The sequence below is a fragment of the Alligator mississippiensis genome, chromosome 2 (genome assembly GCF_030867095.1).
Source record: "Alligator mississippiensis isolate rAllMis1 chromosome 2, rAllMis1, whole genome shotgun sequence".
NCBI classification, from domain to species: Eukaryota; Metazoa; Chordata; order Crocodylia; family Alligatoridae; genus Alligator; species Alligator mississippiensis.
The window spans coordinates 50,447,838-50,461,272 of record NC_081825.1 but is presented as its reverse complement, the minus strand read 5'-3'; the positions used below and the strand labels follow the sequence as shown (position 1 = coordinate 50,461,272).

Below are 13,435 nucleotides of genomic sequence, written 5' to 3'. Positions count from 1 at the left end.
GAAGCAATCTATCTTTGAGTGACCGACTTAAAGTACTTTCCTGAAAAACAGCATTTGGTTAATCATCTCACTGATATAAAGAATACCAGGTATATTCAGGAGCTTTACAGTATCTGCATGACCATATATGGTGTACAGAGCCCATACTCAGTGCTGTAACTGGGTGACTGGGACAGCCCCCCCAAGCCTCAAGTGGGGGGAGAGGCATGTGGAAAGAAATGACTACCACTGTAGTTGCATGATCACACCAGCAGCACGGTAGTAACTGGAAGTCCCTTCTGCCACTGTGTGTGGCAGCTGCTCTGGGTGTCCAGCGACATTGTTATGCCTCTGCCCATACTTCTTGGAACCCATAGTTGACTGAAATAATTTAAACTTTCATATTTCCATAGATTGATGCAGAGTTAAATGCATTTATTTAATGGGCAGGAAAAGACACGTATTAATTCTGGAAGTGGGAACAAAAATGTAACGTGATCAAAGTGGGCCTTACCTTGTTCTCTTTCTATACGAGACAAGACTATCAACACCGTAAATGATACATAACTTCATTTAACAATATGTTTAAATAATTTTTTTAATGAATTATTTGGATTATGATGTTATAAGTTTTCTATTGTGCAGCAAATATGAAATGCAAATGCAGCAAAACAATCAACATACCACAAACAGAGACAATAAAGTTCTTTTTCAGGAGTTAGGTTTATTATTTCATGTGCATAGTAAACATTCAGGGGTGTTTTACTAGTTTACCTATTCACTACAGCAGTGGTTCTCAACCTTTTCAGATTCAAGGCACCCCTCTATAACTTTTGTGAATTGAGAGGCATCCCATCTCAAAATCTAATTGATTATAGGGCTTACACCTCCTTGCAGAGAGTACTAGCAGTGGGGAAAAGGGAGCAGTCAGGCAGGAAAAGCCTAAGCTTGTCCTTATCTACCTGTTTCCTCACATCTCTGTGGCACCCTTCACAGGATCTCAGAGAACCCCAGGTTGCCCTGACATCTTGGTTGGTAATCACTGCATCAGAGCCACAATCCTGAAAGCTGTCCCACACATACAATCTCTTGTAGATCACCTTGTAAGACCATGGCCCCAAAAAATCTCCAGACTATGCTTATGTTCTTATTTCTGTTGCTTTCTAAACAATAGAAAGTATAAGTTTTCTACTTCTTGTTGTTTTATGACCGAACAAGCTCTGTGTCAGAGTCAATTTCTGTGCCTAGATTGTGGTAGAGTTGTACTTCCTTAATTTACCAGACAATTATTAAAGGTCAAAGTACAGAATTGTAGCAAAACCCCCAGTTTTTCTTTTTTAATTTATTTTAAAATGCATTCCCTCCCCTTCCCCAACCATTTCTGACTTTATCTCTCCCTCTCTGTTCCCTATAGATAAGTATAAGTAAGCTAAGATGTAGGATAAGCTTTAACATTTTATTTTAGGTAGTAAGTTTTATTTTTCTCTCCCCTCTTTGCAGATAAGTTCCCTGCTATTTTGATATCGATACCCACTGTTTTATAAGTGATAATTATGTTTGTACTGCTTTTATATTGTGCGATTACTGTTTTAGGCCTATATATGTAAGTTAGCGTAAATCATGTCAAGTTTCCATTTTGTATGCCAAGCCTCCATCTTGTGTCCTCTGCCTGGGCATACCCCGTGTTGCAACTGTATGATTCATTTACCCCTCCCATGTAAACTGGTTCCTGGATGAATGAGAGTGATTGGGAATGATTTAAATAAAATGGTAGCAGGCCTCTACTGAATGGCCTGTAATGACCAGGCCATCACCTCACATTGATTCATCCAGGAACCACAGACCTCACCCAGGAACAGAGACAAGAACCCAGCATTTGAAAGACAAAAGACCCTGCAGAGCCAGCAACTCTACTATTGTACCCCACCATTACAGACACCTGAAACTGCACATCCCTGCATGGAGCACACATACTCAGTACACCAGGGGCTGACCCTTGCCTGGGCATGCCTCCTGTCACTAGGGTCACGCAAGGTCTGCCCCTATAAAAAGAGGCAGTGAAGACAGACCCAGTGGGACAACCTCTCCATCTGACCAGCACCATGCCACACCACCTATCCACCCAGAGGCCCTGCTGGCAACCCCCCTCTGGACAACACCTCCTGGACAAGGACCCCTTTCCAGCCTGGATAGGTAGCTATCACTCCCCACTCCGTCTTCAACCAAGGACTTGGACTCTGCTTCTCTTCCCTACCTGGACTCCAGCCCTTCCACTGATCTCTTTGTCCTGCTGCCATTGTGTGTGTGCATGTGTACACCAATAACTTCATGGGGCTGTGTAGTGTGTTGTCTGTTTAATAAAACTGTTATTTGGACCCCTAAGTTGGGTTTTGCTTTACTACGGTTTGGCCCTGCTCCAATCTCTGCTCCTCGCTCCTCTAACTTCTGTCTCATTTCTCCCTCTCCTGCTTCTGGCTCACTGCCAGCTCCAACACCTGTCCTGAGCGCCTCTCTGCCTCCAAACCCCCTGTTTCTTTGCCATTGTCTTATCCCCACTGCCTTTTCCTTTTCCCATGAGCAACCAGGTTTCTGCCTCAGTTTCTTTCCTGGCTGTCTCCTCCTTGCCACCACTTATCTGCCCCCTCACCCCAATATCTCAGCTGTCTGCCTCAGTTTCCAGCCCCAGTCTACCTTAAGTAAACCCAAGCCTCAGTTCCTCAGCCAGCTTCTCTGTAGTCCACCAGTTCTAATCCCAGTTCTGGCAACTTTCACTCCCTACACTTTAACTCTCTCTCTCTCTCACCTGAACCTTCCCCCAAGTATCCCAAGTACCCCAAGTACACACATACACACTACCATCCAAGTTAGGAACTTACCTGTATGTAGCTGGAGGTGGGTTGTATGTGTGTGAACTGGTGTGTGTGTGTGTGTGTGTGTGTGTGTATGTATATGTCATTGTGTGCATGATATACGAACGAGTGATCTGTGTCTAACTTTTGCGGTATATAGTGTATGTGCTTGAATTGGCGATAGGTATGTATGTGCCTAGGCTGGTTTGGATGTGTATGTGCCTGAGCTGGTAGTGCGTGTGTGTATGCACCTAATTGATTTGTGTGTTTATATATGTGCAATTGTGTCATACCCTCCTGTCTAACAGTGCAATATTGAGATCCTGAGAGTTGGCCTGACCCCACAGGGCAACAGAATGAATATGAACTGTGTTGCTATGGAGATCCAGGGGACAAATAAGGTAACTGCTCTGTGCTTCCTGGTAACTATAAAGTTATGAAAAAACAAACTGGTGAAATGGCAAAACTTTTGTGGCAATTTACAGCACTTTTTTCTCACAGCACGGTGATGATCCTACCTCAACATGGTGACAGAGAGGTATTGAAAACACCTCATTTAAAGCTTGATTCTAGAAAATATCAATAGAGGTCTTTAACTAGTTATAAGGAATTCAAATGGACAGTCCAGACACCCCTATTTTAGAAACTTATTTGACTTGTACGCTGTAGACATTCCATATTCAGACGAGTCATTTTGGTAACTAGAGACACAAAGATAACAGAAACGAACTTCTTGAGGGAAACAAATCAGTAAGAAGGTCTGAAGATGCAAGACTGAAAATAAATTATTTCCCTAGTTAAGTTGTTATCCAAAACTACAACAGAAAAATGAGCTCTCTTTCCATATGGCACAAATGTAAGAAGTTTTGGGTATCTCTCTGCCATAGTTTTTCTCTAGTGGTACATACCTATCTGCTGGAAGCACTTTGGAAATATACATTTTACTCATGCAGGATCATAGAACTGAAATGCTGCCTGAAATGCAGCAGGGAATGAAAGATGATAAAATATAAAATAGACATGGGGTTCATTCTTCATTTTGAATTTTATTATATATAATTCATTTATATGCTACTGGAATGCTCTGGAAAATCTACCGCAGTATCACAGCATACAGGAGCAAATATGTATTCATTAACTTCACAGTAAATGTTACGATGCTGCTAATTTTTTATTAAATTATATTTGCACATGTTTGTTTATATCATGCTGCCTTTGAAGGTTATTTTCTATCTCTACTTCACTGATTTAGGAGACAAGCAATATTAAAAACAACAAAAAGAAGACCTATAAATTAAACGTTGATTTAACAAAAAAATCACATTAGGAAAAGTGTGATTTAAGTGAAAATAGATTATTAAACTAATTCTATTATAAAACTCATGTCATTCATAATTAGTTGTAGAAAATATTTGGGCAGAAAACAAGTGCATCTTTCCCCTGTCCTTTCTCTCGCTACCTTCTTTAAAAATCTAATTCAGGGGCGGGTAATTGTTTTGGGTGGAGGGCCGCTTACTGAGTTTTGGCAAGCCATCAAGGGCTGCATGACAGGCAGCCAGGGGCAGATCAATATTAATTTTCTAAATTTTTTAGGCCCCCCCGGGGCTGGACAGACTGGCCTGGTGGGCCGCATCTGGCCTGTGGGCCGCATTTTGCCCACCCCTGATCTAATTTGTGTGGGTGGGGGTGGGGGAAAAAGAGGGGAGGGGCAGAAGGGGCAGGAGAATGGAGCATCAACTCTGCAAGCTCTTCTTTAGAACCTGGTACTATAACATTCCTTATTTTATCTGGTGTAGATCATGCAATATAGTGTGACGTGCATAGCATTAGTGCCCTGAAAGTCTGAAAGGTGCAGGTCTGGGGCTTAAGTTTGACATAGTTCTCTAAACAGATCCTCAAACTTGAAGGTGATTTGGCAAGAAAGGGAGATGGTTGCCCCTTGTGGGAAGATTAGTTTTAGAGAATGTGCGCGCGAGGAAAAAAACTGGCTCCAGCATTCCTTTTCCACATATCCTTAACATAGTTTGTGGGAAGATTTTCAGAAATTCTTAAGAAAATTCTTACTTGGGAGCACATATCCCATTGATTCTCAGTGGGGCTTTTCTTCATTAGATGCTTTTGAAAATGTCTCCCTAATTAAAAGAAATATCAGGGAAGAGTTCAGCTGGCTTACATGGCCAATAATAAAATATTTCAGAAATCTAGAAGCCTGAAAATCACTGTAAAGAAAATATGCTGTACCTCAAAGTGGTTCTGCCATTTGTAAGCAATATAGTCATGTCAAACTTGTTCCCTCCTCTCCCTCCTCCCGCTCAACCCCCCCAAAACCAAACAAAACCAAACCCTTCAATTTGGGATAGCTGTAGAACTCACAAAAGGCGGACAAATGTGATTTATTTTACATTATGTATGCTTTAAAGGCACCCAGAAAAAAAAAGATAATGGGCATAAATTGATTAACAACTCATTTAAAGTTATATTATGCATTGAGGAAGTTCTATCCCTTGTTAAAAGAACAGCTTGGGTGAAAAATTGTAGTGTTTGTAAAGGTCTTAATTTAAAGTTTCTTAATACTTCGTTCACAATTTTTCAATGAGGTTCTTAAAGGAAAGAATAGTTTCTGGATAAAAGTGCATTATGAAGGCTTTTTTGTTTCACACTGTGCTGTATCATGAAAATATCATAGAGAAGTAGTCAGCCGTATTAGTCTGAAGTCAGGGCAATGAAGTACCTACAAAAGTTTATGCCTTTCTGAACCAGTTAGTCTGTAAGGTAGCACCGTGCCTTGCCTTCTGGCAGAAATAATATATAAATAATATTGTATTACATGGTATGCTTCTAAATTAGTTTTGCTGGTGATAAAAATAAACAGTCATTGTAATAAGTTTACTTACTGCAGTTTATCTGTGTAAACCATTTTTGCTAGTACTATCTTTTCTGGCTATTACCTTTCTACACAATCCGACAGCCTGGATGTCAAGTTTGAGGCTGGAGCATCATGTCCACCTATAGCATACAGGAACCCATTCCAGGTAGTTACGCCTACGCCTCCTCTTCTCTTTGACATTTGAGCACAGAGAGTCCACTTGTTAGTATGAGGATCAAAGCATTCCACAGATTTCAGACAAGAACTTCCATCTCTACCACCAACTGCATAAAGCCTAGAAAAAAAACAAATGAAACTATTAAGTAAATATTATTGTCGTTTTTCCATTTATTTATAAATGCATATTATACATCGGAATCAATGAGAATAAGATTTAAGTAGAAAGAATATGAGGGAAGAACAAAGCAACATATAAGAGCAAGATAGATAATGTCCTGGGGAAGGTACTAAGTGTTGTCAAATAGAATTTTTGTAATATATCCGGGGGTCAAAAATCTCCCCAGTGCTGATCCCTTGCAGTATGGAGAATGTGCAGTATATTATGCTGCAGATGTGTCTGCAGTGCCACATACCACATAGCTGTGCTCATCTGGACGCGGCCCAGGGACTCAAGGGACCCCAGGTAGACCTATATCCAACCATGGAACCTGAACTGAGGTAATATCAAGTTTAATCAAATCCACCTTAAATCCTCTTGTCACCTAAAGAGCGAGTTTTGTCCAAGACACAACAGACTTTCTATGAAAATTTAAAAACAGATTGCCTTCCTAGCAATATCCTAGCTACCATGGATATTACCAGCTTATGTACCAACATCCAACACCAGGATGGCATCTAAGCCTGCCTTACATATCTACAGGAGCAAGATTACAACTCAGAGTACAGACCTAAAGATATTGTTGACCTTATACACTTCATCCTCACACACAACAACTTCACTTTCAATAACCAACATTTCCTCCAGACCATGGGTACAGCTATGGGCATTAAAATGATCCCACAATATGCCAACCTTTTTATGGGCCACCTGGAGGAATTCCTCAAGAACTGGACTGTCAAACCCACGTTAAGATATATAGGTGACATCTTCATCATTTGGACTGAAAACCTGGAATCTCGGATTGATTTCCATTACAAATGTAATAATTATCACCCCTCCATCAGACTCTTTCTAGAACACTGCTGCACTAACATTTCCTTTTTAGACACTATGGTCAATACCCAGAATAGTGGAATATAAACCACCATATACAAGAAACCCATGAGCCAACATACATATTTACACAGAATCAGCAATCACCCTAAGCACACCAAGAAAGCTACAATATACCACCAAGCCCTCTGATCTCCTCAGTGCAAATTCAGTGGTAACACCCACGACATCACCTCACATGTCAAAAGGGCTTGTACTCAGCAGGGACACCGCTCCAAAGAGATGGATCAGACTTTTGAAAGAGCCACCCAGATACCGTGTAGAATTGCTGCAGTACAAAAAGAAAATCCCTACAAATCACACAACATTAGTTACGACATACCATCCTTTCTTGGAACCTATATGGAAAATCCTCAAACAACTGCAACCCATACTAGAAGAAAACCCAATTCTTAAAGAGATCTTCCCAGAACCACCCATCCTAGCTTTTAAACAGGTACCAAACCTCACCAACCTCATCACCCATGTCCCATAGCACACAAAATGGATCCAGACCACATTGGGACAAGAAATGTAAACCCTGCCAACTTATCTCTACCACCCCCACAACAACTACACCCCACAACAGAATTAATGCCATTCCTGGATCTTTCACCTGCACCTCCAGAAATGTAATATCTCATCCAGTACCCTGAATGCCCTGCCAGAAACTACACAGGAGAAACCAAACAACAACTGTGTACCAGAATGAATGCACATTGAACATCTATCAAAGACAAAAATACTCAATTACCACCCCCCACCAAACTGTGGGAACACACTTCTCACAAGACAATCACTCTCTCTCCAATCTCTCAGTTCTAATCCTCAAACAGAATTTACAAAACACCTTTTGTAGATGAGCCTACAAACTTCACTTAAAAAATCTACAGGATACAAAAAATCATGGACTAAATATAGACATTGGATTTATGGTGCATTATAACCTGCCTGCCATCCAGTAACCCCAGGTAACCTCTACATTTTACTAGCTACATTTTATCATCTGTTGACATGCCCCTCTTTGGTTTCCCCCCACCTATCCGTCTCACACCCATTTATTCCTATTCCCTCTGATCTTCACTGCAACGCATTTGCATTTTCACAGACCTGCATTTTGCATATTGCCGTAAGCAATCCTAGAGAGAAGACAAACACCAGAAGACTCTCCCTATGCCTGAAGAAGGGCATCTGTGCCTGAAAACTTGAAAATAATTTTTTTTCCAACTATTCACTTGGTCTAATAAAAGATATCACATTTACCCAAATAACTGTGTTTACTCTAGGGACCAGGCACCTTAAGTCAGGTTTTCTAATGTCTAAGTTCTTTACTGAAGCCAACCTACAGACACATAAGAACCTAAGCTACCCTGACAGTAATTTAAAAAAAAAGGGAGTTTTCTAAAAACCTAAACAGATTACATTTTCTTCCTGCAATCAGCAGAAGATCTGTCAAAGCCAAAGTCTGCTGCAGCAGCAGTACATTTTAGGTTTTCTTGATATGGGTAATGCACCAACTAGGGATGTGAAAGGTTAAATGGTAATTATATTTATACTGTTTGACATTTACCATTTACTGTTTACCTCCCACCTTGGTGCTACCCACTGTTGGGGGAGTGGCTCTGGCAGGGGCTGCCCAGGAGGCAGCATGGATTCAGGCTGCGGCACTGCACAGTTGCTGTGGCAGGGAAATAACTAGCTGTTACCTGGGGGAATGGACCCGGGCAAAGTTACATGGCAGAGCCATTGAAGCTTAAATAGGAGTGAGTGCATCGGCAGGACTGCCATCGGGTGCCAGAGGGGCAGGCTGCACAGAGCCAGGCAGCCCCTCCCATGGCACCCACAGGGGCTCCCACCTGCCAGGAGAGCCATTCTGTGCCACACCCAGGCAGTGCCTTCAGCCCGCAGGTGCCTGAAACTCCGGGTGGCACCTCCCCTCATGCCTGCCTGCTCCCCAGGCTCTGGTAGCTGCTACTTGGTAAAGACCCACAGTGGCTCTCCTAGTCTGCAGGCATGTGGAGGATGAATGTACCATGCAGGTTTGTACCTGAGGCCTCCACCTGTGGTTTGGGTGCTCTCTGCTAGGAGCCATGGCACTGAGGCAAGCCCTCAGTCAAGCAGGAGAAGTGCAGCACCAGCCCAGCTACTGGCTGCATCCAGATGGGGAAGGGAGCAGCATGGAATGTGCGGCAATCCTGCATACCACCCTCAGCCCCTGCTCCCTGCGCTGCCCTGCCCTTCTGCCATGGGACCGTTTAATGATATAATTAAAGAAGATTAAATGGTACATTTTAAACAAACTATAGTTTAAAAGGCTATGCTACTCACTATGGAGAAGCTTCCTGTTTCCATTTTTACTGCAGCTCCCGCACCATAACTGACCATACAATTGCATAAACTTTCCCCTAGCAGTGCCATATACCCAAAGTATTACATACTTCGCTATTATTATTATTATTATTAGGCAAAATAAAAATAAAGAACACAAAAGTTTCCATCCTACTCCAAGATGGGAATAATCCTGATGGAGTTGCACTAGAGAAGGAAAAGAAAACGGGGCTTCCAGTTTTTAAATGCCATACACAAGAGGTTATAACTAGGAATAATAGGATGAAATTGTGTGAGCAGGTGCATACTCCATTTCCTGTAGTTTATTTCTTTTAACATCTTGGTGGATTAGCAGTAGTTAAGATGTCAGGCAGGAAACAGGTATAAGCTGATATTGGTGAAAAGCAGGAATGGTTACTTATTTATTTTTAATAAATAAACCCAATAGGGCAATCTTCTAACAAATTAAAACATCCAGAATGATCTCCAGGAAACTACATACCATAAAGTGTATAGTATTTCAATGGACATCTTTTCCTAAATCCACCAAAGGTAGCTATTCTCCCAAGTACAGCAAGCATGCTGAAGAATGATATTTTGCTTGGGATTTTGATATTCCTCTTAAACACACCGTACAAGGAAATGCAAACAATAGGCCCCTAAAAGCTTTGTTTAATCTGCTGGGAAAAATGTTTTCAATCTTAGCTCTGTAGATAATCTCTCAACATCCACTAGGTGGTGCAGTTTGTTATTGTGAGTATACATGGATGTTGGCACAGTGTAATAATAATAAAAGGATGTATTTGCCCAATGTACAATTAAGGCACCACTTAAAAAATGGAAGGAAAAAAAATCCAGGTTTACGAGCACTGTATGTTTAACAACGTTGAAGGAAAACTCTGAATCGATAAAGATGATCAGATATGGGAAACTCTAATGGTGTCTTTAAGCCATCTACAAACAGCAAACAGAATTGCAGATACACTATATGCCAAATGTCTTTATTCTGAAGCATAACATTCCAGGAAGTATTCTAATAAAGGATAGTAATGCATTAGAAAAAGCCATTAGGTTTAACCCACAATGTCACCCTTAACACTTGAAGCACAATTTGAGATGTATACTTACATGCCATTGCCTCAAATGACCCGTCGTTATACAAAAATCACTGAGCAGCTGAAGCATAGCAGCATTTAAAACTATAAACAACATCAACTAATGAAAACTAAATAGCAGTAAACATGACTGCTTTTTGCAATACAAGTATAAACTTACAAAACTCATGAACAAAGTAACTGATATAATACGATTTCTTTGCCTCCATTTTCCTGAGCAGGGACCCCCTCAGGCCCCGAGGGAGGTGCACCCAGGCCTAGGGTCAGTGAGGATCTAGTCAGGGAACTTCTGGAGGGACTGGACTTATTTAAATTGTGGGACCCCTGGCACGGCTTTATGAGCACTCATGGTGCTCTGGTGTGGTGCCAGAGGACTGGAAAAGGGCCAATGTGGTTCCCATTTTCAAAAAAGGGAGGAAAGAGGGGCCAGGAAACTATAGGCCAGTTAGCCTTACCTCGATCCTGGGTAAGCTTTTTGAGAGAATTATCCTGGCGCATGTCCACGAGGGGCCAGCAGGGGAGCTTATGCTTAGGGGCAACCAACATGGGTTCATTAGAGGCAGGTCCTGTCAGACCAACCTGGTGGCTTTCTATGACCAGGTCACAAAATCCTTAGACACAGGGGTAGCAGTGGACGTAGTCTTTCTGGACTTCAGGAAGGCCTTCGACACTGTCGCTCACCCCATTCTCATTAAAAAACTAGGGGACTGTGGCGTCAACACTACACAGTCAAATGGGTCGCTAACTGGCTGGAGGGCCACACCCAGAGAGTGGTGGTGGATGGGTCATTTTCGACTTGAAGGGATGTGGGCAGTGGGGTCCCCCAGGGCTCGGTCCTCAGACTCGCGCTGTTCAACATCTTCATCAGTGACTTGGACGAAGGGGTAAAAAGCACCTTATTCAAATTTGCTGATGACACTAAGATGTGGGGGAATGCGGGCATGCTAGAAGGCAGGAATAGGCTGCAATCGGACCTAGACAGGTCACAGGGGTGGGCAGATGAGAACAGGATGGGTTTCAACACTGACAAGTGCAAGGTGCTGCACCTGGAGAGGAGGAACCAGCAGCATACCTACAGGCTGGGGAACTCCCTTCTTGTCAGTGCAGAGGCAGAAAAGGATCTTGGAATCATTACTGATGACAAAATGAACATGGGCTGACAGTGTGGGGATGCGGTCAGGAAGGCCAGCCACATCTTGTTATGCATCCATAGATACATCTCGAGCAGGTCCAAGGAGGTGATCTTCCCCCTGTGTACGGCACTGGTCAGGCTGCAGTTGGAGTACTGCGTCCAGTTCTGGGTGCTGCAATTCAAGAGGGATGTGGACGGCATTGAGAGGGTTCAGAGGAGGGCCACCCGCATGATCAGGGAGCAGCAGTATGAGGAGAGGCTAAGGGACCTGAACCTGTTCAGCTTCCACAAGAGAAGGCTGAAGGGGGATCTAGTGGCCTGTTAAAAACTAGTCAGAGGGGACCAGCAGGCATTGGGGGAGTCCCTGTTCCCCTGAGCACTACCAGGAGTGGCTAGAAATAATGGTCACAAGCTGGCAGAGGGTAGATTTAGACTAGACATCAGGAGGTGCTACTTCACTGTCAGGGCGGCTAGGATCTGGAACCAACTTCCAAGCCAAGTGGTGCTGGATCCTAGCCTGGGGGTCTTTAAGAGGTTAGACGAACACCTTGCTGGGGTCGTGTGACCCCAGTACTTTTTCCTGCCATGGCAGGGGGTCGGACTTGATGATCTGCTCAGGTCCCTTCCGACCCTACCAACTATGAAACTATGAATACTTTGGGGGTATTAGTAAATCATTTGATAATATCCAATACAATTATTTATCTAGAATTAATTTAAACTGGTGTAGATCTGAGTAGTTACAGATACCCCAAAATAGGTACTTAGTCCCTAGTTCAGTAGAACTAACCAGGAACTGCCGCACTCTCACGCCTGAGGTTAAGCTTGTACTCAAGTACATGGGTGAATCATTGGTGTACATCTTCTACAGCAGAGGTGCTCAACCTTCAGCCCATGGACCAAATGTGGCTTGCAGAGCCATCTCATTTGGCTTGTAGGGCTCCCCATGGGTTAAGAAATTTGTTGGCAGGGGAGCGGTGGCCATTAAAACGACCACCCTCCCCACTGCCACACCCCTAAGTCTCACATGGCAGGCCTGGCCAGGTTGAGCCACACCCCCTTCCCTCCCACTGGGGCTGGGCCACACCCCATTCCCTCTCTGTGGGGCCAGACTGGGGTCTGGCCATGCCCCCTACCTTCCCTTTGGGGCTGAGCTACATCCATTTCCCCCCATAGAGCTGGATTGGGGCCTGGCCAGGCCCTGCCCCCTTCCTTCCCTGTGGGGCTGGGTTGGTAACTGGCCATAACTCCTTCCTCCCTGCAGGCCCAGGCCATGTCCTCTTCTCCCTCCACAGGGCCCCCTGCGGTGCTACATTGGGGCCAGCCTGTCCCTCCCTACGCAGCCAGATGGTGCCCACTGTGCCCGCCTGGGTGCTAGATCAGGAACACCAGCTGGATCTGGCCCACAGACAGACTGGGCAAAAAGTTACCACTGTTCTACAGGATACAGAAAAGACTGGTATTAGGTTTAAACTTATTTTCAGTGTGATATTGCAAAGGAAAAAAAACAGGACTGGAATTTTGGATTTATTCAATGACTTATTCAACCTCACCTAGGATTTGGAGCAGGGAGGTAATCATCTCTGCACACAGAAATGCAGCAAACACACCTGAAATAGTATATTCTATTATTATGGTAGGGTGGGAAATTATTTAGGCTGGAGGCCCACATAATGAGTTTTGGTGAGCTCTTGAGGGCTGGGGGGGAAGAGGCGGAGAAGCCAGTTGATCCTATTTGGCCTGCTGCCCGCTGCCGAAAGCCTGAGAAGGGAGGTCTGCGCACGTACTGCTATGCTCTGCTGCATCTGGGGTCAGGCTGGGCTGCATAACACACAGACTCCTTCAACCCCTCATCCATCTGCCCCCTCTCCTTGCCTGACTTTCTGTTGGTGCTGCACAGTTCTGCCACCATGGCCACCAGCCTCAGGGCCTGCATGGGATGGAGCACAATGC

The 13,435-nt window shown here is 43.7% G+C and overlaps 1 protein-coding gene across 4 annotated transcripts in view; it reads right to left on the bottom strand.

Annotated features, from left to right (window-relative positions):
* Positions 1-13,435, bottom strand: part of KLHL5 (kelch like family member 5) — a 137,731-nt gene that overhangs the window by 7,950 nt on the left and 116,346 nt on the right. For all 4 annotated transcript variants that reach the window (XM_006273648.4, XM_019480623.2, XM_019480613.2 and 1 more), the window contains one exon: positions 5,777-5,989. In XM_006273648.4, the coding sequence (XP_006273710.1) occupies positions 5,777-5,989 (213 nt within the window). The remainder of the gene's footprint in view (positions 1-5,776; positions 5,990-13,435) is intronic.